We start from the raw sequence: 26,869 nt of genomic DNA on the forward strand, positions 1-26,869 counted from the left end.
TGTAGCTAAAAGATCTCCTAAAGGGGACACACCGAAAAGTCGAAGCTGATATCTCTCTGTGCATACGGAAGTATCGACCTGACATCCCTCAGCCCTCGCATATCCCCTAATTTATATACAGATATCAGTTGTAGTATATTTACCTGTAAATCTGAACATTGAGATCTGGATACGGGAGTATATTCAAGTGGAGTGATACACAATTAAGTTCAAGTCTCTAAAACATTAATATTGTATCTCGGATCAGTTGAACTTTGTGTGAAAATTTAAGTGGACCAGTATACTGACAATCTAGGTAAATTGTTTAAAACTTAAAATGAAATCAAGCTTAACGGTGTTGGTGATTTGTCTCATTAGCTGATATGATCCTCTTACACAAACTCTCAAAAATACTGTCTGTAAATATTTCTTTACTGAATTTTTATTTCTCTTATGTCAAAAATCGAAAAAGATTTTCAGTGTGTTTTAGCATAAATTTTTGAAAAAGTCAAAAAGATTTTTGACAACTGGTATTGAAAAGTTGATTTTCAAAATTCCAGGTGCTAAACATGATGAACAAATGGTTTGGGAGAGTGTGTTGGTTTTTTAAAAATAAAAATGATATATCTTCAAGTGGTTCTTCAAAGATTAATATTGTAAAATCATTTTTTTGAATGTAAAATTTCTGCAAGTGATCCATTAGATTTTTACATGTTATCATCAGAAAATTTATTTTTGGGTAGAGGAAACCAGGTTCCGATACCTGAAGACTTTGTGATTACAACGTGTCAGACTGCGATCCCAGCATATCGAAAGGGGGAGTCTGAAGACATCCGAGTAGAGATTGTTCGTGGAGAGTCTGTTGGTGATGATGAAAAGAGAAGAGAAAGATTTGAGGATGCTTACACTGTGAGATATTTCAGAGAGCATTCAGTCTGATAAAGACTAAAGTCTTTGAAGACTCGACACTTAAGACTCGTCAACATCTGAGGGGGAGTCTGTTGGTGCAGTCATCTGTCGACTTCGTCTAATGTCGTGTCCGGGTTGCGTTGCGAATCTGATTAAGCATGATGTCATCATGTTTAATGATGACATCATACTTATGACATCATAATTGTGAAATCATAATATAATTATCATCAAGGCAACAAGTAAACGACAAGAAGCTTTTGATTTTGAAATAGCCATTTGATGATTGGACCAATTGAAGGTCCAATGAGGTACTTATGTTTGAAGGTCTAATCTCATGGAAGGGTTCATTTGAAGGTTCAATAGAAAAGTTGAATTGATGGTCTAATGGGAGGTTCGCTTTAAAGTCAAAAGGAAGGTTCGCATATACGGTTTAGTATGGGTTCGCTTTTAGTGCTTTGTCAGGTTCGCTTTTATGGTTGCTGTCAATATAAGCGAACCAGTTTTAGTATAAATAGGATGAATGTTATTTCATTTGTAACGATTTCAGATTTGATATCGAGGTATTGCCGGTGTTCCTTGTAACTGTAAACGCTGTAAAATCAATATACAAGAGGTTTAAAGTGTGTTTTGAAGGTGTAACGGCGAAGCCGTGTCGATTTGTTTCCAGAACGTGTAAACTGTCAGATTATTAATAAACAAGAAGTTAAATAGTTAAATCAAGCTTTACGAAGACCGAATCAATGAATTCCGCCTCTGATTCTGTCTAAGCGCTCTTCTGATCGACTCGTCAGGTCGTCAAACGTTCCTACAAAAATCAAGTTGAAAAAGAAAGGAATTGAAGATGGGATGTATATTGAACCAGAAGATACATCAGCAGTTACAAAAACAGCTGATACAAAATCTTCAAATCAAACAGCTGATACATCAGTAGTTACAAAAATTGTTGTCAGTAGCCAAACAGCTGCTATATCATCAACACACACACCTCCAACACACACTAATCTATCACATGTCATCATAACCACTGTTCCACCATCATCATCTACAATCATATCACCACCACTGCCTCCTGCCATTAAGCAGAAGACAGGAGATGTTACAACATCTGTTGTAATGACAACAGTGGTTGAAACACCAGTTGTTTCAACTACTGTCAGTCAGTCACAGCCACAAACCACAGCTATCCAATCTCAAATCACTGATCCACCCAAAACATCACCAGCCTCCCCTCCATTAAAAAGGAGAAGGGTTTTCATTCCTGATGATGAGTCACCACCACCATCACCACCATCAAATATTATCTCACATCTTCCATCCCCTGCTCAAAAGCAGAAGACATCTGCTGATAAATCAGTAGTTGTAATGACAACAGCAGTTGAAACACCAGTTGTTTCAGCAACTGTTAGTCAGCCATCCACCACCACCCTATCCTTTCCTATATCACAACCTAAGCTCTTTAGCAGAAAAAGAAAGCCAATACCTGCAAATGAGGGAAAACATGATCCTAATGCTGCAAAATATCCACTGGAACTTGAAGCCATTAAAAGTGAGATGAGGCAATTCTACACAGAAGAGGATCCTTCAAAAAGAAGATTCTCCTCACTCATTGGCTACATGGCACCAGAAGACATGGATGACTACCTCAAAATCAATGCAAAGAAAGCTAAAGTAAAAGCTAAGGTTGATAGTAAAAGTGAAGGTCTAAGCGACGAAGGCTTTGCAAGAAGACTGGAGTGCTACTTCACAAAAGTAAAGCAGATAGAAGAATTTGCACAAGAACTGATCAAAGAAAAGGTTGATCAAAAGAAAAAGTTGAGGAAACAATTTCTAGCCTACATTATGAAAGAGAAATTCTATCCTGCTGAAGAACAACAGTTTAAAGAATGGCCATTAGTTGCTTTAAAGCATGAGGCAGAAAGGATTCAAAGAATCAAGAATGATCCAGCAAAGAAGAAGAATGCTCCAAACTGGAACAAATACAAAAAGCTCATTGCTGACCTCACTGCTGAGTACAAAGGAAAGAAAAGGGAGCTGGTGGAGGGAAAAATAGACACTGCTGAAGCCATATCAAAATGGTCCAGGCAGCAGATTGATGAAGCCTATGAAAGGCTAAAGAAAAGAAAGATAACTGTTTCAAGTGCTTCAAAGAAACGGAAAGAAATGATGAAGCTTGAACATCAAATAGAGAACCTCAGAACAATGTAGAAATCAGCAGACAATCCAGCTTTTGGTAAACAGCTGACTGATGAAGAGGTCAAAGAAAAGGAAGCAGAGTACTTCAAGGACACCATCATGAAAATAGGTCTAAAAGAAGACAGCTCAACAAAGCTTCAAAACCTTGTTAAGAAGGTATTAAACAAACCTGCATCACCAAACACTGCAACAGACATGCCAGAAATTGAAAGGCAAGAGCTTAATGAACAAGAAACTGCAGAAGACATAGCTACAGCAAACAAAGTTATTGAAGAAGCCTTCAAAAGAATGTCTGAAAGTTTGCAGCTGTTCACAAGGCCATCATCTCCCAACTCATCAAAGAATAAATCTCTCCCAAGAAACCCATTAGGTTTTAAAATACTAAAGTGGATGTCTAATCAAAAGACCCACGTATTGACTCTTGTCAGAACCAATGGTGAGGTGAAGTACATATCAAGGAAAGAAGCACTTGGCCTAAGTGTTGAAGACCTGCAGGATCTCCTTGAACTGTCACTGTGTAGGGATGAGGATGACCAGAGTGCAAACGAATTTCAAGCTGAATTTAAGAATCATGCAAAGGCACTCTTGATGAGTAATAAAGGTCCTGAATAATGAAGGGTTTTGGCATTATCTGTTCCAGGGGGAGATTGTTGGGATTGAACCCTAACAGAGGAACAAATAATGTAAAGCCAAAACCGGATCACATCAGTGGACTATCAATAAGCAGCAGTTTACTCTTTGCTCTCCCCTTGACAGTGGTTACCTATCTGCTGATACACTCTAAACGCTGCTCACTACAACAACTGATGGACCAAACACTGATGGTACTCTAAAGACTGCTGAAGACAAACACTGTTGCTCTATCTACTGCTGTCTCTCAAGTACTGCTGAAGATCCAAGCACTGCTCATTCAAAGACTGATCTCATTTTGAAGAAAGCACTGATGATCAAGTAATCAGTGCTTAAGCTACAACAGTGGAATGTGAAGCAGTAGTTATTTCTTGTTTTATATTGTATTATCAATCAGTTGTTTAGACATCAATAGTTTGTATAAGTCAGTGTTTATAGTTTGTTAGGACGTTAGACGTCACTATCATGGTGACGTCAGCTGAGGTACATCAGTGGTTTGGTTTGCCTATAAATGGAACAGTACTCTGTACTGTTACATTTGATTGACTGAGTGGATTCTTCTTCGTCAGTCCAATCCTTTCATCTTGTGCAACCAATCCTGGAGTATCTGCCTGAGGGGGAGCTTAGTGTTGTAAGCATGCTTGTAATCATTTGCTTTGTACTTTAATCATTCGACTCAATGAGAAGCAATTGTTTACAAAACTATTTTCTCTATATTGATTGTGTTTACAAAGTTTGTTTTCATTTCCGCTGCACTTAATTTTGTTTTATCATCATTGATATGTCAAAACTAAACAAACAAACACAATCATGTCACCCTCGGATCCTAACAACTTTCGATTATGAACCGAATTAGATTAGTTTGCTACTGATTATAGGTTCCGTTATGATTGTAATATAATGTAGCATAACCCTATAAGGTTATATTACACGATCATATTAGAAATCTGAGTTTTTGCACAAGTTCTGTTAATATGTCGTACTTTGACTATTATGCCCTTTTTAGCAAAAATAAGGTTTTAGACATCAATAAGCTTTCAAACAACTTAGGTACTGATATGCTAACATGTTTAACATATTTGGATGTTACAAATCTGATCATAAACTGAGTTTGCATATAATATCGTAAATTATGCTTTAAATTGACCAAAAGGCCCTTTATGCGCATAGATCGGTTTTAAGCATAATTTTTCATACCAAACTCATTGTCTACTGATGTAATATCATAATTAGGATAATTAGGGACGTTCATTCAGTTTACAAGATGAGTTTACGCATACGTTCTTGAATTACGTCCTTAAATGACGATAATGCCCTTTTTGCACCTAAAATGATTTAAAAGCACAATTTTCATACAAAACCTTTTTATTACTGATAGGTTATATTAATTAACATATTTTGGTCATATAAACCTGATCATAACATTAGTTTTCCTGAAAGATCGCAAATATCGTCATTTAACGACTTTAACGACGTTTCGGCGCATAGTAAGATTTTAAACCATAACTACCAATCAAGACTTCTTACCTACTGATTTTATAAATCATTTTAAATATTTTTATAGTAGGAATATATTATAAACTTAGATTCCCAAATTAGCCTTCAAAACTATGTGTGAAATTACCAAAATGCCCCTACGGAGCATAGTTTGGTTTTAAACTATAAAACACACATATGTTTGGTATCATACTGATATTATATCATAAATAAAGTGTTTTCAAATATTTTTTATGATCGCAACATCAGTTTGTGCTCAACTTTCTTTTATACGTCGTAAAATTACCAAAACGCCCTTATGAGGCATAGTTTGATTTTAAAACCTTAACGGTCATTCGAGTTGATATCCTACTAATATTATGACTTGTCTAAAGTATATCAGCATATGGAACTTGTTCATGACTTATCCGGTTACTCGTTATCGCATATACGCGCACGGTTAGACTTATGTAACTAGTTTGCGTAAGTTTACCGAAGCGGGTTAAACCTTATCATTTTTACTTTAAAATCCAGAATGTATTTAGTTTACCCATATTATAAAAGTCTTCATACTTTTTAGGTCTAAATTACATGCCATTCTGGTCATTGCTTAATCTAGCGTATCGTGCTGTTTCTAATACCTTAAGTTAATTGGTCTGGGTCTATGACCTAAACAAGACTCATTAGCATTCTAAATTTGTTATATATTACCATCGTTCCAGAGTAGAGCCTCCCAGTAAAAGCTATCTGCATTTAATTAGATTAGATACGGCTGAGTCATATAAATCTTGCTGTAAATCGAGTAGTAGCTCAGGTAAATACTTTTAACTTATTTTCCCTTATACGGGCTTGGGATACGGTAAAATATTACCGCTTGGTCGGGTGTAAAAACCTTTTAATCGGATATGGTTAAATTGCATAATCACGTTTTAATCAGTATTGCTTGATAACAAATAACATTAGGGGTTAACGATCGTGTCCTGGATATCCTTGGCTCATTTAAAAAGCGTAAATGGCCATGACTTAAGCACGGGGTGTAAGCATACACCTGTCCGTTGCGTATGTAAAAGATTTACTCATTTGCTGGGGTGACCTGCCGTGAGTTTATATTTGTGGTGTGTTGTTTAATTTTGTTCGGTTTATTTATACCGGCCCGAAATGTTGGACAAACATGTAAATCTGATACAAGATTGTTATTAATATAATTGTCCCAAGTTATAAAAGAATATTTGTGCCTTGTGCATTTAAATCAATTTTCATAAATGCTTTCAATAGAGTCGGTTAATTGTATTTACCAGTGTAAAATGACGTATTTTCAAAAGGCTAAGTGACAATTACTACTCATAATTGGCTGGGAGTTGCTTGGTGTCAATAAAGGATGTTGTAAATCCTTAGGATTGCCCTAGAGTCTGATAAACTTCATTTTTTACATTTTATAATGATCCGCCTGTGGATTCGATATTACAAGCTCATTTATAATTAATACTTTTGTAATTTCAGACATTTGGGTTTGTAATAATATTTTCTATATTCCAAGACTTTCGCTGTGCTATAATCTGTGTTTGTTTGACTATGATGATATCAACTACATCACGATACTCCCACTGGGCTGAACTGTAAATATCGGGGTGTGACATGACTTGTTATCTAAAATGGTCTATATGGTTTATTAATACCATGGCCATCTAATCATCAATGCGATGATTCATTATATAATCTAAATACATCATTATTGTTTGATTTTAGTACTCAAATCATGGCTGGCTCTGACGAAGAAAACAGTCATCCTGTGGAAGGAAACAATAATACCAGGATAAATGTTACTGGTGTTGAATTACAAGCGATGATTGATATAGTAATTGCTCAAGCTGTGGACAAAATATTCAAGGAGCCGAGTAATGTTCAGTCCAAAACTCATACAAAGTCCCTATCACATTTGCATGCATCGAAAAGGATGAGTCTCGACACTCATCCAATCAGAAAACTGAACCACAGAGGCAGATTATCCTCGATCAGACTCCCAGGTACAACAAAGGATGTACCTATAAATATTTCATCTCTTGTAAACCAAGAGATTTCATGGGAGAAAAGGGAGCTATCGACTGTATGAAGTGGTTGGATGAAATGGAAACTGTGATTGATATCAGTGGGTGTGCTAAGGAGGACGTCGTGAAGTTTGTGTCTCAGTCCTTCAAGGGCGACACCCTAACATGGTGGGAAGCCTTGGTGCAATCCACTGGAAAGGTTCCTCTATATAACCTTTCCTGGAATCAATTTGTTGAACTTGTGAAGGACACCTACTGTCCTCAGCATGAAGTGGAAAGAATAGAGATTGACTTCCTCACTCTGGTGATGAAGGATTTGGATTGCAGGTCTTATGTGACCAGTTTCAACTCAATGTCGAGACTTGTGCCGTATTTGGTCACCCCAGAACCCAAACGCATTGCACGTTTTATCGGTGGTTTAGCCCTAAAGGTTAAAGGAAATGTCAAGGCTTCTAAGCCTGCTACTTATTGATCTGCTGTAGATCTATCTTTGTTACTTACTCTTGATGCTGTAAGGAGTAGGGCAAAGAAAACCACCGATGAAGGGAAAAGAAAGAGGGAGGAAGACCAGTCCCATCATTCGCACAAAAAGAAGAAAGGGAACTCTGGTTCCAAGAAAGGGCAGTCAGGTGACAAGCCCAGATGTAAGACGTGTGAAAAGAGGCACTTTAGAAAGTGCAACCAGGATCCACAAGCTAAATCTTGTGGAATTTGCAAGAAGAAAGGGCAAAAGACTGTTGAGTGCCGAAACATGAAGGATGGAACCTGTTATGGTTGCAATGAAAAAGGGCATATCAAGACTAATTGCCCTAAAAACGCCAAAAAGCCTGATGAGGCAAAGAAAACCAATGCAAGGGTCTTTCAGATGAACGCTAGGGGAGGCGGTGAATGACGAGAACGTTATAACAGGTACCTTCCTCATTAATGATATTTATGCTAGAGTTTTATTTGATTCAGGTGCTGATAAGTCTTTTGTAGACCATAAGTTTAGTAAATTACTGAATCTTCCTATTAAAACTCTAGACATAAAATATGAGGTAGAGCTAGCAGATGGTACGTTAGAAATTGCTTCAACTCTTCTTGATGAATGCTTTATATCCATTAAGAATCATTCTATCCCGCTATCCCTCTTGCCAATGAAATTGGCTGGGTTTGATGTGGTTTTAGGCATGGATTGGTTATCGCATAACCAGGCCCAAATTGCCTGCGATAAGAAGCTAGTTAACATCAAAACTCCTTCTAGTGAATCCGTCACTATTCAAGGAGATACACAATATGGTTTGCCCAACAATTTGTCTAATCTCAAGGCATCGAAGTGTCTAAAGAGCGGATGTGTCATATACATGGCACAAGTGACTATTGATGAACTAAAGCCCAAGATTGAAGATATTCCAATTATTTCCGAGTATCCTGATGTCTTTCCTGATGAATTACCTGGATTACCTCCTGAGAGGCAAGTTGAGTTCAGGATAGACATTCTGCCAGGATCGGCACCAATTGCACGAGCTCCATATCGTCTAGTGCCTACTGAAATGAAAGAGCTCAGGACTCAATTGGATGACTTACTGGAAAGGGGTTTCATACAACCCAGCTCTTCGACATGGGGAGCTCCTATATTGTTTGTGAAGAAGAAGGATGGATCAATGCGTTTATGCATTGATTATCATGAATTAAATAAGGTAACGATCAAGAATCGTTATCCTTTGCCTAGGATCGGCGACTTATTCGACCAACTCCCAGGGGCAAGCTTCTTCTCGAAAATCGATTTGAGATCAGAGTATCATCAACTCAAGGTTAGAACTTAAGATGTGCCTAAGACAGCATTCAGAACGAGGTATGGACATTATGAGTTCTTAGTGATGCCTTTCGGGCTCACTAATGCACCTGCAGCATGCATGAACCTCACGAATCGAGTCTGCAAGCCATACTTAGATAAGTTTGTCATTGTCTTTATAGACGACATACTTATTTATTCTCGTAATCAAGTTGATCACGAGAAACACCTTCGGTGTATCTGAGTATTGCTATGACAGGAGAAGTTATATGCTAAATTTTCCAAGTGTGAGTTCTGGCTTCGCGAAGTCCAGTTCCTTGGACATGTTGTGAGCAAGCGTGGTATCCAAGTAGATCCCGCTAAAATAGAAGCCATCATGAACTGGGAGGCACCTAAAACACCTATGGAGATTCGCAGCTTTCTGGGATTAGCTGGCTATTATAGAAGATTCATTGAGTATTTCTCAAGAATAGTTGCACCGTTAACTTCTCTGACCTGCAAGAATGTAAAGTTTGATTGGGATCCAAAACAACAAGAATCTTTTGAGATTCTTAAACAAAAATTGAGCAATGCTTCGGTTTTGACATTACCCAAAGGAATAGAAGAATTTGTTGTGTACTGTGATGCGTCACACACCGGTATGGGTTGTATACTTATGCAAAGAGGCAAGGTGATTGCCTATGCAACATGACAATTAAAGGTGCACGAAAAGAATTACACCACCCACGATTTGGAGTTTGGTGCCATTGTATTTGCACTAAGGTTGTGGAGACATTATCTATATGGAACTAAATGTGTGATATATTCGGATCACAAAAGTCTCCAACACTTATTCAATCAAAAGGAGCTTAATATGAGACAACGTCGTTGGATGGAGATTCTAAATGACTACGATTGTGAAATTCGCTACCATCCTGGCAAAGCAAATGTATTTGCCGAAAGGAAAGAGGCAAACCTATAAGGATTAATGCCAAAACTATCGAACTTAAGAACAACTTGAATGAATGACTGTTAGTTGCTCAGAAAGAAGCTGTTTTGGAAGCTAACCTTCCAAGTGAAAAGTTAGGTGTAACTGCTGAACAGTTAGCACCTGGTAAGGATGAAATCCTTAGGATGAATGGAAGAATCTAGGTTCCTATTCATGGAGGGCTTCGAGATATAATCCTCTAGGAAGCTCACAATTCCAAATACTCAGTTCACCCTGCAGGTGACAAAATGTATCAAGATTTAAAAGCCAACTATTGGTTGATTGGTTTGAAGAAATCTATTGCTACACATGTAGCCAAATGTCTGACTTGTGCTCAAATTAAAGCTGAACATCAAAAGTTGCCAGGTCTGCTACAACAGCCAGAACTTCCCACATGGAAGTGGGAGATGGTAACTATGGATTTTATAACCATGTTACCTAAAACAAGACATGGAAATGATACCATATGGGTCATAGTTGATAGACTGACTAAGTCAGCACATTTCTTACCCATCAAGGAGACTCGTAGCTCCGACAAGCTAGCTCAGCTGTACGTGGATAAGATTGTCTCTTTCCATAGAGTACCGGTGTCTATTATATCCGATAGAGATACAAGATACACCTATCATTTTTGGAAAAGTTTCCAACAATCATTAGGCACTCATTTGAATTTCAGTACTGCTTACCATCCTCAAACAGATGGACAAAGTGAGCGTACAATTCAAACATTGGAAGACATGCTTCGTGCATGCGTTATTGATCTGGGTGGTAGATGGGATGACCACCTACCGTTGATCGAGTTCTCTTATAATAATAGCTACCATACTAGCATTCAGGCTGCGCCTTTTGAGGCATTGTATGGAAGGAAATGCAGAACGCCTGTTTGTTGGGCAGAAGTAGGAGAAGCTCAGTTATCAGGACCTGATATAGTCCTTGAAATGACGGACAAGATTGTCCAAATTCGTGATTGCCTGAAAGCTGCCAGGGATAGGCAGAAAAGTTATGCTGATAAGAGGCGGAAACCTCTAAAGTTTGAAGTGGGCAGCAAAGTATTACAAAAAGTATCACCCTGGAAAGGAGTGATGTGTTTTGGTAAAAAGGGCAAGCTAAGCCCAAGGTATATTGGACCATTCGAGATCATCGAATGTGTTGGCAGTGTAGCTTATAAGCTAAACTTTCTTGAGGAGCTTAGTGGAATTCATAGTGTGTTCCATATCTGTAATTTAAAGAAATGTCTAGCTGATGAATCGCTAGCAATGTCTCATAAAGACGTACGTTGATGAAAGCCTGAGGTTTGTTGAAAGACCTATATCGATCGAGGATCGACAGGTTAAAAAGCTCCGAAGGAAGCACGTGCCTATAGTAAAGGTTAAGTAGGATGCTCGTAGAGGCCCAGAATATACGTGGGAGGTTGAGTCCACTGTGCGACAAAAGTACCCTCACTTATTTCAATAAATCTCAGGGTCGAGATTTCTTTTAAGGGGGTTAGTATGTAACACCTCGTAAAAATGTGTCTAATTATGTGAAGACACGTGTCCTAAACCCTAATCATATGAAAGATTGTGTTGAAGGACTAAAGTTGTAAAACGATGAAATTATGTATGCGAAGGAACTAAAAGTGTCAACATGCCAAACTTGTGCCTCTGAATGACCACACGCGAAGAATATATTCTTAAACGAGTAATTATTCGGATATAAGAAGCCGTTTGTGAAAATAATCGAAAGATTATAAACTACAAGGGTTAAACGTGTCAACATGTTAGTTCTTACCTCTGACTGACCTTTTAACGAACCCGGAGATTCGTAATATTCAAATATACTCTCAAGGATAAGTGATATAAATTTCACGAGGTTTCGAGATCGTTATGTGTTGTTTACGCGAATTCCCAAGAATTAGGGTTTAAAGCGTCAACGAGGAGGAACTTATGTTTTTGGTGATCGTTTAACGAAACCAGGCCTAACGGTGTTTGGTTGTAGTCCCTAGATTATCCACAAACTAACTACAAGGGCAAGATGTGCCTAAAACGAAAGATATTGAGCTTATAAAGGTGCAGGGACTGAACTTGTCAAGAATGAAACTTGTTTGGCTGGTTAAGATGGGTGTCACACTGCGCGACCATGTGATCATTCTGCCGTCGCGCGACGCGACGACACAAATTTGACAGAATAGTTAGGCCAGGTGCAGGTTTCTTCCTTCCTTGAGCTCCAAACAAGTTTTAATCGATTCTATGGCCTTGTTGCTGGTTTAAAAACCACCATGGACACCTGGAGACATCTGAATTCACTCCTATACACCTGGGATGATTTGGAACAATCTCAATTCACAATCAATCGGGCCCTTAGTTCAGCACTTTCACTGGCACAATCACTCTTAACTCTCATCTCTCTAAGTTCAAGTGTTCTTGAGCATTTCTCGAGGTTCCTGACCCAAGGGGAAGCTTATTCTTGTAGAAAAGATAGCAAGGACCCTTTATTGAGTAGCTTTGGTAGAAGGTATTTTCATAAGGATTTAGGAATATACGGCTGAGTTACATCCTTACACATCTAGCTCAGGTAAATACTTTTAACTTATTTTCCGTTATACGGGCTTGGGATACGGTATTATAATAATACTGCTTGGTCGGGTATGAAATCATTTAATCGGATTGTGATTAATAAATTTACATAACCCATTTTAATATGTTTTGTTTGATAACATAAACATTGGGGGTTAATACGACCGTGTCCTAGATATCCTCGGCTCATTTCATTTGAAAATGGTCATGACCTATGCACGGGGTGTAGGCATACACTCGACAGATGCAAATGCTAAATAACCCACATGTTGGGGATAACTCCTTTGTGGGTTCTATAAGTGGTGAGTCGGTTAATGTCACACCCCGATATTTCCACACATTACCGGTGGGCCCGGCGGGGAGTACCGTGACGTAGTTGATATCATCATTGTCAATACACACAATATAAAAGCACAGCGGAAGGCTTGGTAAATAAACTATTACAAACCATATTGTCTGAGTGTCCGAATGAAAGAATATACAGACTGGATTGTAATAAGATCCACAGGCGGATCATAAATAAATACAAGAAACAAAATAACAGACTTTAAGGATGTTAGGGATTTGCAAGATCCTCTTATACAACACCTAATAGCTCCAACCTATTTACGAGAGGTACCTGTCAATTAGTCTTAAGAGAATACGTCAGTTTACACTGGTAGATACAATTAACTGACTCTTTTGAAAACATCTGCGCAAATTGATTTAAGTGCACATGGCACAAATCATTTATAACTTGGATAATTATTTAAAGATAATCTTGTATAAACATTTACATGTTTGTCATACATTTGGGTCCGGTTGGAAGCCGGTCGTGATTAACCGACTCACCACTTTTAGAACCCACAAAGGAGTTATCCCCAACATGTGGGTTTATATTTTAGCATTTGCATCTGTCAGGTGTATGCCTACACCCCGTGCATAGGTCGTGGTCATTTTCAAATGAAATGAGCCGAGGATATCTAGGACACGGTCGAATTAACCCCCAATGTTTATGTTATCAAACAAGATAGATTAGAACGGGTTATGTAAATTTATTAATCACTATCCGATTAAATAATTCCATACCCGACCAAGTGGTATTATTATAATACCATATCCCAAGCCCGTATAAGGGAAAATAAATTAAAAGTATTTACCAGAACTTAAATGTGAAAGGTAACTCTGACGTATAATCGTAAATCTTTATGATGATACCTTCTACTGGATCCTACTTAATCTGTATAGAAGGTTTAATAACCTATTATGATGCTAACGGGTCTTTAGTTAAGTCAAAGACTTAGACCGGCTAGCTAGAAAGAAACTTTACGGTTTTAAACGTTAGATTAAGCGGAGACTAGAATAAAATGTGGTTTAGACCCGACAAGCTTGGATACTTGTATAATATGGGTAAACTACACACATTCTAGAATTTGAGGATTTAATGATAAGGTTAAACCTGTTTCGGCTATTTTACGTAAACTACTCACATAAACCAATCCGAACGCGTAACAGGTAACCAAATGAATTATATACAGGTCTCAGATGTTATTATGCTTAAAATATGTTAATACATCAGTAGGATGTTAACATATATGCCCAAAAAGTATTTAAAACCAATTTAAACCTCGTAAGGGCATTTTGGTCATTTTAATAATTATAAAAGAGATTTTATAACAAATTGAAGTTCTGGTCTTATGAGATCAGTAAAAATATTTATTTTATCTCATTACATCAGTAAGATATTACATATATGTGAGGTTTATCATTTAAGGCCAAACTATGCCCCGAAAGGGCATTTTGGTCATTTCACATAGGCTTTTAAGGGCATTTTTGGTAATCTGAGTTCATAAGTTATACCTACTGTAACAATATTTAAATTTGTTAAAAAATTCAGTAGGTAACAAATCTTAGGTGTTAAATATGGTTTTAAACCATACTATGCACCTAATTAGTGTAAAAATCGCTAATTGACGATAATCAAGATGTTTATGTAAATATGAGATTTTGATCAGTTTTAAATGCTCAAAATAATTTTTTTAATGTACGAAATCAGTAGGAAAAGGTTTGGCATTCAAATCATTTGTTTATCTCATTTTATGCCTAAAAAGGGTATTATCATCATTAATCGAATTACCCAAGAACTCTATGTTTTAAACAGATTATAATCTGACCAAAAATCTTAAAATTCCTTTAAAATAATATCTTAATCGTAGGTAATGAGTTTTGGTTCAAAATCCAAGTTTAAACATGTATGATGCAAGATATCGCAAATTAATTAATAAAAAGCTTCTAATTACGTTATCGAGCATAAATCTCATTTGAGACCAAGAACTGATGTCAAATTTTCGGGACAAGCTTATATATCAGTAGCTAAGGCTTTTGTCCTCTCACATTTCTAAAAATCTCATTTATATGTCAAAAGTGCATTTATGGCATTTATAAGCATATTAACAAACAAGTGAATATAATTCAAACTACTAAGGACCAAGCATGAAAACTCCAGAGGTGTTATACTACTGAGTAATATGGTCCTAATGGAAGCTTAAAACGTGGGAGAATTAAGCTTGAACAGGTCAGAACTGAAAGTCAAAGCAAAAGTCAAGCTTTTGCGACTTTCAGTTATAAACTGACCTTAGACTGATAATTGTTGGGTTAGGACTGATTAAACACGTTCTAATACTAACTGCCAAGTCATTAGAATGTTAAAATACAATTTACAACCTCTGTTTTATTAGTTTAAATCATTTTTAAACTTTCTGTCCAGTTTGACTTTTTGACTAACTAGTTTGACCCGACAATTAACTAGTCAAACGAAATAATTAGGAAGTGCCCTTTTAAGGGTTAATCACCTCCCTTAATATGGTTCCATAACCACTTCCGTTTTGGTCAGTGACTGGACCATTTATGATTAAACCGAAAGTCAAAGCTTAATTACAATATGTTTGACTTTTCGGTTTTTAAGCTAATTAAAAGGACTAAGCAGGGATGAAAACTTTTACTAATTGTCCTTGCTATCTTTTCTACACTTGAAAGTCTTCTCCTAATGCTTGCAAGCTCCAGAAGTGTGTTCTTAGAAAGTTGTTGCAAATGAAGTGCATATGAACACTAGACTAAAGCTCCTTATATACTAATTTCCAAGTGTTTAGATCATTTGCAGCTGTAATGGAGGCTCCTAGGATCACCCAGGTGTCCTAGTGGTAATATAAACCCGTCCAACAGCCCCTGGTATCGATTAGAATAGGTTAAAGTCGGTTTGGAGTTGAAAACCTGCACCTGGCAGGTGTTTTCTGCGTTGGGCAGTTCTACGCGGCCCGCGTAGGATATGAAGGGGGCTTACGCGCCCCGCGTAAGCCTGCTGTTCAGGTTAAAGTTGTTTCAAACAAGGCAGAATCAGTCCCTGGCCAATTTAAACCTTATACAACTTGATTTTTGGCAATAAAGGCCCTTGTAGTTAGTTTGTAGAGGCTCAAGGATGTATAATCAAACTTCGTTAGGCTCGGTTTCGTTAATTATCACCATAAACACAAGTTTCATCAAATTGACACTTTTCACCCAAAGTCTTGAAAACTTGTTTAAGATCTCGAAACCATGTGAAATTTATACCACTTAATCTTGAGAGTATATTTGAATATTTCAAAGCCTCGGATTCGTTAAAAGGTCACTCAGAGGTCAGAATTAACATGTTGACACGTTTAACCCTTGTAGTTTTGTAATCTTCCGATTATTTTCACAAACGGCTTCTTATATCCAATTAGTCACTCGTTTAAGAATATATTCTTCATGTATGGTCATTTAGTGGCTCAAGTTTGGCATGTTGACACTTTTAGTCCCTTCGCATACATATTTTCACTGTTTGTCCACTTTAATCCTTCAAACTCAATCTTTCACATATTTAGAGTTTATGACACGTGTCTATACATAATTGGAAACGTTTTTACGTGGTGTTACATCCTCACCCCCTTAAAAGAAATCTCAACCCCGAGATTTACTGGAATAAGTGAGGGTACTTCTGTCGCATAGTGGACTCAACTTCCCACGTATATTCGGGACCTCTACGGGCATCCCATTTGACCTTTACTATATGCACAGGCTTCCTTCGGAGCTTTTTAACCTGACGATCCTTGATCGATATAGGCCTTTCAACAAATCTCAGGCTTCATCAATCTGTACGTCTTTATGAGACATAGCTAGCGATTCGTCAGCTAGACATTTCTTGAGATTACAGATGTGGAACACATTATGAATTCCACTCAGCTCTTCAGGCAAGTTTAGCTTATAAGCTACACTGGCGACACATTCGATAATCTAGAATGGTCCGATATATCTAGGGCTTAGCTTGCCCTTCTTACCAAAACGCATCACACCTTTCCAGGGTGATACTTTTAGTAAGACTTTGTCGCCAACCTCAAACTTTAGAGGTTTTCGCCTCTTATCAGCATAACTTTTATGCCTATCACTGGCAGCTTTCAGGCGATCACGTATCTGGACAATCTTGTCCGTCGTTTCAAGGACTATATCAGGTCCTGATCACTGAGCTTCTCCTACTTCTGCCCAATAAACAGGCGTTCTGCATTTCTTACCATATAATGCCTCAAAAGGCGCAGCCTGAATACTAGTATGGTAGCTATTGTTGTGACAACTCGGACTTTAGACTTGTTTAAATGAAACGTTATGTGCTTATATGACACTTTGAGCTAGTAAATGTTATGAAATGTTATGATATATGTGTGTGACATGTGGTTATATGATTTGGAACGATTAACTGTTACGCTTTGTGTTTGAAACATATGGGTTAAACCGCACAACAATAGGCAACTCGAACCACACAACAATCACACTCGCACAAGCCTTTGGGCCGTCTGCTTGTATTCGGGACTTATAAGCCGGCCGAATTGGGTTCGGCCCATCCCCTCTAAAACCGAGTAAAATGGGAAGGGTGGTAACTATTCCCCACTTTTCACAAAAATCACAATACACACAAGAACCCTAGGCCTCCCTCCTCTGTCTTTCGGCTAGCTTGGAACCCGACAGTGAACGGCCATTCTCGGCTCATTCTCTCCTTGTTTCAATTCAACCGGTTAGTGATTGATTTTATACTTGCTTGTTAAATGATTATCGGATTGTTTGTATGTTCATGTTATCGTAGATGTTTGTTTACCCGGGGGATCCTTGTTGACATGTTGCTTATATTAGTAGTTGATAATATACTTATGTAATCGGCTATATGCTTATGTTATGTTAAATTGGATTTGCCTGATTTAAAACCGAACGAATATATATATAACCGGCTGAACACATATGTTGGTATTTAAGAAATCCGTATGAATGTTAGGATGTTGTTCTTGAATATGACATGAACAGTTTGAATGTGGTTGAATTTGGAATTGTAACTGATTTGATCTGTTTCCGAAATTGCTGATATGTTTGCTGGAATCACGGAATTGATGTTGTGAATAATTAAGGAAATCAGTTACATACTCGGTTACGACACATGGTTGCGAGTCGGGACCATAGTTGCGGGTCTAGTTGCGACTCGTAACCATCACACTAGCACACAATCCACACAAGCCGAAACCATGGTTGCGAGTCCCGTTGCGACTCGTAACCGGACCATGACGAACCGAGACCACCTGTTGCGACTCGTAACCAGCAGTTGCGACTCGCAATCCCCTGTTGCGACTCGAGATCGCCGGTTGCGACTCGAGACCACCTTTGCACATACACTGTTTTGGGCCTTCGCTGTCACGGGCCCAATCAGTTGGGCTAATTGATTGGATATTTGTTTACTGTTATGTTATTGGGCTGCTTATCTGTTTGGGCTGATATATTATTGGGCGGATTACCTTTCGGGCTTAGACATTGGATCGCACCAGGTTAATTTGTGGCATATAATTGGGCCGGGTTATGATTGGGCCGAACACTTAGATTGTTTATCGGATTGCTGATATGTGTACGTGTTTGCCATGACTATACGTGATGCTATATACGTGCTATATACGAACCTGACTCGTATAATAACCATGATAGGACGTGGTTGACCATTTACTAGCTTAACTGTACTCTTTGTGTATCTGTCGAGCAAACAAGGTGAGTTCACACAGCCAAGGCATGGGATTCCTGTGACAACTCGAACTTTAGGCTTACTTTGATGTAACGTTTGTGCACGATATGTGATTTTATAAACCTGAATGATTAATTGATTTCATGATAGATGTTATGTTATATGCATTATGTGCGTACGTATGTCGTATGTATGCGGACCGAGTACACGAGCCCTTTGGGTCACTCCTTGTTCTCGGGTCCATTAGGTAATCGAGTGGGCTCGGCCCACTCCCCACTCGCAACACACAAAACTGAGTTTAGGGGTTTTGTTTTACCACTTTTGCAAATCACAAACACACACACAAACCCTAGAAGCTTTGCTCTCTCTCTCTCGTTCGTTTGGAACCCGACGGCACCAAGGAACACCCTTGCTCGGATCACACTCTCCTTCTTGTAATCGGTTAGTATGATGTTTTATGCTTGTGTGTTAAGTGATGCTTTGATTACATGCTTAAATCGAACCGATTAGAATTTGCATGATGATGATCTAGGGCCGGTTAGATTATGTGGTTATGTTGGTCCTTGAATGTATTGTTATATAATCAGTTTGTAGTTGTGATTAGTTTAGAACCGAATGTATTGATATATAGAAATCGGCTGTTTTGATGATCATGTAATTGGCTTAGATATGAACCGGATATATGTGCGAATGTATGAATTGCATAAGGATCGATGATCTGGTAGTATTACCGAATGAACAAGTAATCGGCTATAGTATGCATCGGGTTAACTTGAATGTTGGTTTGTCGATGAATTGTTGGTTGTTCATGCATGTTATAATTAGGGTTCTTATGAATTTGTGTTGCAATTGTTCTGTTTGATCGATATCATGCTATTGATTTGTTGAGAATTTTGTTAATTGATCTGGTTACCAAACTGACCAAACTGTTAGCTGAAATCACGGATAAGTCAATGCAGGATTTATGGAAACCGGTTACACACACACGTCACACGGTTGCGACTCAGATTGCGAGTCGAAACCTCGTGGTCACGACTCGAAACCACAACAGCACCAGCCGAGACCACGATTGCGAGTCCCGTTGCGACTCGCAACCAGCACATGACCACTCGTAACCAGACCATGATGAACCGAGACCATCATTGCGACTCGCAACCAGCTGTTGCGACTCGTAATCTCTGGTTACGACTCGAGATCTCCGTTGCGACTCGAGACCACCGTTGCACGCACACTGTTGGGCCTTCACTGTCATGGGCCCAATCTATTGAGCCCAACGATTTGAATTGTGGACTGTTTGCTATTGGACCGATATACGTTTACTATTTGGGCCGATTGAGAATCTGGACTGTTTTGTTATTGGGCTGCTTATGCTATTGGGCCGGGTATTGTTGGACTTAGACAATTGGATCCTCACATGCTATGTCTTATCTGCTTACGTGCGTACATGTTTGCCATGACTATACGTGATTGCTATATACGTACTATATACGAACCTGACTCGTATAATAACCATGATAGGACGTGAGTGACCATTTACTTGCTACTTATATTCCTTGTGTATCTGCCGAGCAAACCAAGGTGAGTTCACACAGCCAAGGCATGGGATTCCCGGGTTGGGAATTGGGTTGGATATGTTGGATATGGAATGATTACTCGTACTTACGCATATACCAGACTATAGACCATCGTCCTCAGGTTAGTCAGGACACGTTACGTAAAGCCTACGTAACCCAGTATATTTGCCATATGTCTCCCGGGTCGGGAGGACACGTTACGTAAAGCCTACGTAACCCAATACCATCTACTGGCTTCCAGGTCGGAAGGCCACGCTGCGTAAAGCCTACGTAGCCCCCACGCGTACCACTGTCCTCGGGGAAGGGCACGTCACGTAAAGCCTACGTGACCCTGTACGTTTTCCTGTTCTCGGTAAAGAAGAACACATGGTCGGAAGTTAGTCTAGTAAGTACCGTTAATGAGACGCCCTCATTAGCCAAGATAAACATGGGAAGCCCCCACCTTTATTACACACTAGTATGGGAAGCCCCCACTAGCTATACTTATGCATTACATTATGAACTTACTTTCTGTGAACTCGCTCAACTAGTTTGTTGATTATTTGCTGCATGCCTTACAGGACCTTAGGTAAATTATGGAGCTTGCACAAGGAAGGAGCAGGTCGTTGTGGCAGATGGATCATGAACATTATTGAACTTATAACTTTATTTGGGTTTACTTTATATTGCTTCCGCTACTTAAAACAGTATTTGGTTTTGAAACATCAATCATGTCATGGAGACTTACGTTAATTACTTTTATATTAAATGCTATGTTTGATATGATTGATGGCTTGATCCTGGTCAGTCACGCTCCCAAGCGGTGGTATTCCGCGGGTGGATTTTGGGGGTGTGACAGATTGGTATCAGAGCCATTGGTTATAGAGAACTTGGTTTTAATATGGGGAAAACGTTTTTATTAAAACCGGACTATAACCAGAACAGTGCTCTCAATGATCCACAACGACGCTTCGCTCCACGTGCAAGACTCGACATCTTAGGTAATAAGGTTTATGTTTATTGCCTGTATGCTAGAATTGTTTAGAACTTTGCTCGCATTACGCTTAGATACACATGCTTTGATTTCATGAGAACACCTATATGCCTACGCTTTTCTGTCATCGCCCTACCCGCGAACCATTCTTACGTATGCTACTTGTTACTATGAAGATCATGTCTGGACGAATCAACATGACACAAGCCCAGCTAGAGGCTCTTGTTCAAGCTCAAGTTGCTGCGGCAGTTGCAGCAGCTCAAGCAGGTAGTATATCCTGCAGTATAGGCACACACTAGGATCTTTAGATCCTACATTAACGCTCGTATTTAACTCTCGTCCTATTCGTACACATTAGGTCAACACGCGCAGCAGCCTGTCTGCACGTTCAAGAACTTCATGGACTGTCGTCCGAACTCTTTCAGCGGCACAGAAGGAGCAGTGGGACTCCTCCACTGGTTCGAGAAGCTAGAATCAGTATTCGAAATGTGCGAGTGCCCTGAGGCTCGCAAGGTCAAGTTTGCTACCGGTACTTTGGAAGGGATAGCATTGACTTGGTGGAACGCCCAAGTCCAGATCTTAGGGTTGGCAGCTGCTAACGCCACCCCATGGAACGATTTCAAGGAACTCATCAAGCGTGAGTATTGCACGCGGGAAGATATTCACAAGCTAGAAGACGAGCTGTATAACTTGAAAATGGTTGGATCGGAAATCGAGGAGTATACTAAACGGTCTAATGAGCTGGCCGTTCTGTGTCCAACTATGGTGGACCCTCCATACAAGCGCATTGAGTTGTACCTCAAGGGATTGGCGCCAGAAATTCAGAGCCACGTGACGTCGGCTAACCTCGAAAACATACAGGAAATTCAACGTCTCGCTCACCGTATCACCGATCAGGCAGTTGATCAGAATAAACTGCCCAAGCGTGTTAACGCTACTGCTAACGTCACCACCTCAGTTACTCCTGCTACATCTGGTGACAGTAAAAGAAAATGGGATGGAGATTCTAGTAAAGGTTCAGCGACCGTTCAGCCACAAGCTCAGCAACAGAAAATCGACCACTATCAGAGTCCCAGTCAGCAATCCTCTGGTGGTCACAGACAGAGGAGATATCAGGGTAGTCAACCCAGGTGCCACAACTGCAACAGGCATCACCACGGCCCATGTAACAAGGGTCGCTGTCAAAGGTGTCTTAAGATGGGGCACGAGGCCAAAGACTGCAGGAGCCCTCGTCCTGCGAATCAGAATCAGCAGCCTCAGCAACCAGCTCCACAAAACCAGCAGCAGCAGCAGCAGCAGCCACAGCGTGGGAACCGAGGATGTTTCCAGTGTGGGGCTGAAGGTCACTTCAAACGCGATTGCCCTCAGTTGAACCAGAATCGCAACAACAATAACCAGGGCAATGGGAATAACAACGGCGGGAACAACAACAATAACGGCAATGAAGCTCGTGGTCGTGCATTCGTGCTAGGTCGAGGCGACGCAGTGAACGATCCCAACGTTGTTATGGGTAAGTTTCTCCTCGACAATATTTACGTTACTGTTTTATTTGATTCGGGTGCGGATACAAGCTATATGTCTGTGAAAATGTGTCAACTGCTAAAACGTGCACCAACACTTTTACCCACCAAACATGTAGTCGAGTTAGCTAACGGTAAAAGTCTAGAAGCCACGCACGTAGTTCAAGGTTGTAATCTTATCTTAGCTGGTCAAGCCTTCTCTATTGATCTCATTCCCATAGTTTTGGGTAGCTTCGACGTCGTGATTGGGATGGATTGGTTGTCCCAACACCAGGCAGAAATCTTATGCAGCGAAAAGGTTATTCGCATTCCTCGTTCGGGTCAGGAACCTCTAGAAGTTCAAGGCGACAAGAGTGGTGCTGTGGTTGGCGTCATCTCTTTCTTGAAGGCTCAGAAGTGCTTACGAAAAGGTCACGCAGCCATTCTGGCTCTCGTTACAGACGCATCAGCAAAGGAAAAGAAATTGGAGGATATTCCAATTGTACGCGATTACCCTCAGGTGTTTCCTGAAGACTTACCTGGCTTACCGCCTCATCGTCAGGTCGAATTTCAGATCGAGCTCGCTCCAGGAGCAGCACCCATAGCTCGCGCACCATATCGTCTGGCTCCATCAGAATTGGAGGAATTGTCAAAGCAACTGCAGGAACTCTTGGAAAAGGGTTTCATACGACCAAGCTCTTCGCCTTGGGGAGCTCCAGTGCTTTTCGTGAAGAAGAAAGACGGTACGTTCAGGATGTGCATCGACTACCGTGAACTCAACAAGGTGACGGTGAAGAACCGTTATCCTCTTCCACGCATAGACGACTTATTCGACCAATTGCAAGGGTCGTGTTACTACTCGAAGATAGACTTGAGGTCTGGGTACCATCAGTTGAGAGTCCGGGATGAGGACGTCTCCAAGACAGCCTTCAGAACTCGTTACGGTCACTACGAGTTTCTCGTCATGCCATTCGGGTTAACGAACGCGCCTGCGGTATTTATAGATCTTATGAACAGGGTGTGCAAACCCTATCTCGACAAGTTCGTCATTGTGTTCATCGACGACATCCTGATTTACTCCAAGAGTCAGGAGGAGCACGAGCAGCATCTTCGCCTTATTTTGGAACTCCTTCGGAAGGAACAGTTGTACGCCAAGCTTTCTAAATGCGACTTCTGGCTTCGTGAAGTCCACTTCTTAGGCCACGTGGTAAACAAGGATGGGATCCATGTCGATCCATCCAAGGTAGATTCGATCAGGAACTGGCCTGCACCGCGTACGCCAACGGAAATACGCCAATTCTTGGGTCTGGCAGGTTACTACAGACGGTTTATTAGAGACTTCTCGAAGATTGCTCAGCCGCTTACGCTACTGACACAGAAGGGTGTTACCTATCGCTGGGGAGAGCCCCAGGAGACTGCTTTTCAGCACCTAAAGGATAGACTTTGCAGTGCACCTATCCTCTCATTGCCAGAGGGCACAGATGACTTCGTGGTTTATTGTGATGCATCCATTCGGGGACTTGGATGTGTGTTAATGCAGCGCGACAAGGTTATCGCTTACGCCTCTCGTCAACTCAAGATTCATGAACGCAACTACACGACGCACGATTTAGAGCTGGGAGCTGTTGTTTTCGCGCTTAAGATATGGCGACACTACCTGTACGGTACCAGGTGCACGATTTACACCGATCACAGGAGTCTCGAGCATATCCTTAAGCAGAAGGATTTGAACATGCGTCAACGGCGATGGGTCGAATTACTAAACGATTATGAATGCGCTATCAAGTATCATCCAGGCAAAGCCAATGTGGTGGCTGATGCCCTTAGTCGAAAGGACACTTTACCGAAGCGCGTGCGAGCACTACAGCTTACGATTCAGTCTAGCCTTCCTGCTCAGGTACGAGCTGCTCAGATAGAAGCACTGAAGCCCGAAAACGTCAAGGCTGAAGCCTTACGCGGCTCACGGCAGCAACTGGAACAGAAGGCAGACGGCGCCTACTATGTAACGGGCCGGATTTGGGTCCCACTCTATGGCGGTCTACGCGAACTTGTGATGGATGAAGCACACAAGTCTCGCTATTCGGTACATCCAGGGTCGGATAAAATGTACCACGATATCAGCACTACCTATTGGTGGCCTAGTATGAAGGCCCACATTGCTACGTATGTTGGAAAATGCTTGACATGTGCAAGAGTCAAGGTCGAATATCAGAAACCAGCTGGTCTACTTCAGCAGCCTAAGATACCTCAGTGGAAATGGGAAGAAATTTCCATGGATTTCGTTACAGGCCTACCTAGATCCCAGCGTGGGAACGATACGATATGGGTCATAGTTGATCGACTCACTAAGTCTGCACACTTCCTGCCGATTAAGGAAACGGACAAGTTCTCCACACTTGCAGACGTCTATCTTAAAGAAGTTGTCTCGAGGCACGGGGTGCCCACGTCCATCATTTCGGATCGCGACGCACGATTCACGTCAGAACTTTGGCAAGCAATGCATAAATCCTTTGGCTCACGACTAGACATGAGCACAGCATACCACCCTCAGACGGATGGACAGTCTGAGCGTACGATTCAAACTCTTGAAGACATGCTTCGGGCATGCGTCATCGATTTCGGCAACGGCTGGGAAAAGCACCTCCCTTTGGTGGAGTTTTCTTACAATAACAGTTATCACACCAGCATTCAAGCCGCTCCATTCGAGGCATTGTACGGGCGTAAATGCCGGTCACCTCTCTGTTGGGCAGAGGTGGGAGATAGTCAGATTACGGGTCCAGAGATTGTAGTGGACGCCACAGAAAAGATTGCACAGATACGACAACGCATGGCGGCAGCACGAGACCGTCAGAAAGCCTACGCAGATAAGCGTAGAAAGCCATTGGAATTTGAGGTCGGGGACCGGGTTTTATTGAAAGTCTCACCCTGGAAGGGTGTAGTTCGTTTTGGCAAACGGGGTAAACTGAATCCGCGATACGTTGGACCATTCGAAATCATAGAAAAGATTGGCAAGGTAGCCTACAAGTTGAAATTACCAGCTGAACTCGGGGCAGTTCACAATGTCTTTCATGTATCGAACCTAAAGAAGTGCCTATCAGATGAAAATCTTATCATTCCTTTTAAGGAACTCACTATCGACGAGCGGTTGCAGTTCGTCGAGGAACCAGTCGAAATCACGGACCGGGATGTGAAGGTCCTCAAACACAAGAGAATCCCTCTTGTCCGAGTTCGTTGGAACTCCAAACGTGGCCCAGAGTACACCTGGGAACGCGAAAATAGGATGACAGAAAAGTACCCCCAGTTATTCGGGAACCAGGCAACCACTACTGAGGCTGAAGCTACTACTTCGGAATTTCGGGACGAAATTCCAGATCAACGGGGGGAGGATGTGACACCCCAGGAAAATCAGTGAACAGTACAGTTTACCTAGCTTCCTCAGTGAGTGCATACCAAATTTCGGGACGAAATTTCCAATTAGTTGGGGATAATGTGACAACTCGAACTTTAGGCTTACTTTGATGTAACGTTTGTGCACGATATGTGATTTTATAAACCTGAATGATTAATTGATTTCATGATAGATGTTATGTTATATGCATTATGTGCGTACGTATGTCGTATGTATGCGGACCGAGTACACGAGCCCTTTGGGTCACTCCTTGTTCTCGGGTCCATTAGGTAATCGAGTGGGCTCGGCCCACTCCCCACTCGCAACACACAAAACTGAGTTTAGGGGTTTTGTTTTACCACTTTTGCAAATCACAAACACACACACAAACCCTAGAAGCTTTGCTCTCTCTCTCTCGTTCGTTTGGAACCCGACGGCACCAAGGAACACCCTTGCTCGGATCACACTCTCCTTCTTGTAATCGGTTAGTATGATGTTTTATGCTTGTGTGTTAAGTGATGCTTTGATTACATGCTTAAATCGAACCGATTAGAATTTGCATGATGATGATCTAGGGCCGGTTAGATTATGTGGTTATGTTGGTCCTTGAATGTATTGTTATATAATCAGTTTGTAGTTGTGATTAGTTTAGAACCGAATGTATTGATATATAGAAATCGGCTGTTTTGATGATCATGTAATTGGCTTAGATATGAACCGGATATATGTGCGAATGTATGAATTGCATAAGGATCGATGATCTGGTAGTATTACCGAATGAACAAGTAATCGGCTATAGTATGCATCGGGTTAACTTGAATGTTGGTTTGTCGATGAATTGTTGGTTGTTCATGCATGTTA

The 26,869-nt window shown here is 40.5% G+C and overlaps 1 protein-coding gene across 1 annotated transcript; it reads left to right on the plus strand.

Annotated features, from left to right (window-relative positions):
• Positions 1 to 7,296: 7,296 nt before the first annotated feature.
• On the plus strand, positions 7,297 to 8,127 carry LOC110892778. The gene is made up of 2 exons (XM_022139927.1): positions 7,297 to 7,648; positions 7,718 to 8,127. The coding sequence occupies exons 1-2, from the start codon at positions 7,297 to 7,299 to the stop codon at positions 8,125 to 8,127; spliced, it is 762 nt and encodes a 253-aa protein (XP_021995619.1).
• Positions 8,128 to 26,869: the final 18,742 nt, after the last annotated feature.

This window comes from Helianthus annuus, chromosome 12 (genome assembly GCF_002127325.2).
Source record: "Helianthus annuus cultivar XRQ/B chromosome 12, HanXRQr2.0-SUNRISE, whole genome shotgun sequence".
In the NCBI taxonomy this organism is placed as follows: Eukaryota; Viridiplantae; Streptophyta; class Magnoliopsida; order Asterales; family Asteraceae; genus Helianthus; species Helianthus annuus.